Here is a 1,218-nt window from a genome sequence, read left to right on the forward strand (position 1 = left end):
CGGCCAGGGCACAGGTGTAATTTTAAATGTCCCAGGAGCCACATTAAAAAAAAAAAGTGAAAAAGGAACGGGTGTCATGAATTTCAGTTGCATTTTTTAACCCTTTGTTGCCAGAATAGTATCGTCGCAACATGTCATCAACAGAAACATTATTTGAGATGCTCACTTTATTTTGTTCATGCCGAGCCCTTGGAGTTGTCCAGCCTGTGTTTGACACGTGGCCCCTCTCAGCTCGGCCTACCACGCACCCCCACGGGCTCAGGAGCCGCACGTGGCAAGTGGCTGCTGTCCTGGGCAGGGCAGGCTGACATCACACTGTTCCCCAAGTTCTTTTGTTGGTTGATTTTGAGAGAGAAAAACATCGATTTGTTGTTCCATGTATGGATGCGTTCATTGCTCGCTTCTTGTCTGTGCCCTGACTGGGGATCGAACCCACACCCTTGGCGGATGGGGATGGCACGCTAACCACTGCACTACCCAGCCAGGGTCTGAAGTTCTTAGAGCATGGCCGTGCCCACACGTGTGACCTTCGTTGTCTTCTTCCCCTTCAGGAGACCTGTGCTAGGATCCTCCTCTATCGCGGGGCCAGCAAGGACGTGAAGAATAACAACGGACAGACCGCCTTCCAGGTCCGGGGCTGTGGGATCCGGTGTTGGGGGCCGGGGGTGGGGGGGCGCGGTGTGAAGAACTCAGAGGGGTCAGGAAAGTGGGGTCATGAGGCCAGCTGGGAGAGAGGGAGGGCAGTTTCTGGGGTGAAGGTCTGGTGGGGGGGACGGGCAGAGGGAGCAGCCAGACGGGGACCTGACTGCTTCCTGCCCCCCCTCCCTGTGCCTGGGCCACCCCACCTCTCTGTGCCCCCCTCCAGGTGGCAGTGATTGCCGGGAATTTTGAACTGGGGGAGCTGATTCGAAACCATCGAGAGCAGGACGTGGGTGAGTGGGTGGGGCTGGGCCCAGGGGAGAGCCGGGGGTACCTGGGGGTGCGTGGTAGGGTCTAGGGTCGGGGAGTCAGAGGACATGGTTCGGGGGCCAGGATGGGATTGAGGACCTCGAATGTCGAAATGGTGGTAGGGGGCGCGATTCGAGGTTCCCCCACTCTTTCTCATCTCGATCTTTCTCCCCTGGTGCCTCTCTCACCGTCTCTCACCTGCCTGTCCCCCACCGCCTGCCTCTGTCTCCCCTCCCCTCTGCCCCCACCACCGTGCCCTCTCAGTGCCCT

General features: G+C 58.5%; 1 protein-coding gene across 1 annotated transcript in view; it reads left to right on the forward strand.

Moving 5' to 3' along the window:
* The window catches only part of SHANK1 (SH3 and multiple ankyrin repeat domains 1), a 52,197-nt gene that overhangs the window by 16,582 nt on the left and 34,397 nt on the right, over positions 1-1,218 (forward strand). Inside the window, exons 8-9 of the mRNA XM_015563995.1 lie at positions 552-629; positions 866-932. Coding sequence (XP_015419481.1) covers positions 552-629; positions 866-932 — 145 coding nt within the window. The remainder of the gene's footprint in view (positions 1-551; positions 630-865; positions 933-1,218) is intronic.

The sequence above is a fragment of the Myotis davidii genome, unplaced genomic scaffold, assembly GCF_000327345.1.
Source record: "Myotis davidii unplaced genomic scaffold, ASM32734v1 scaffold358, whole genome shotgun sequence".
Taxonomy (NCBI): Eukaryota; Metazoa; Chordata; class Mammalia; order Chiroptera; family Vespertilionidae; genus Myotis; species Myotis davidii.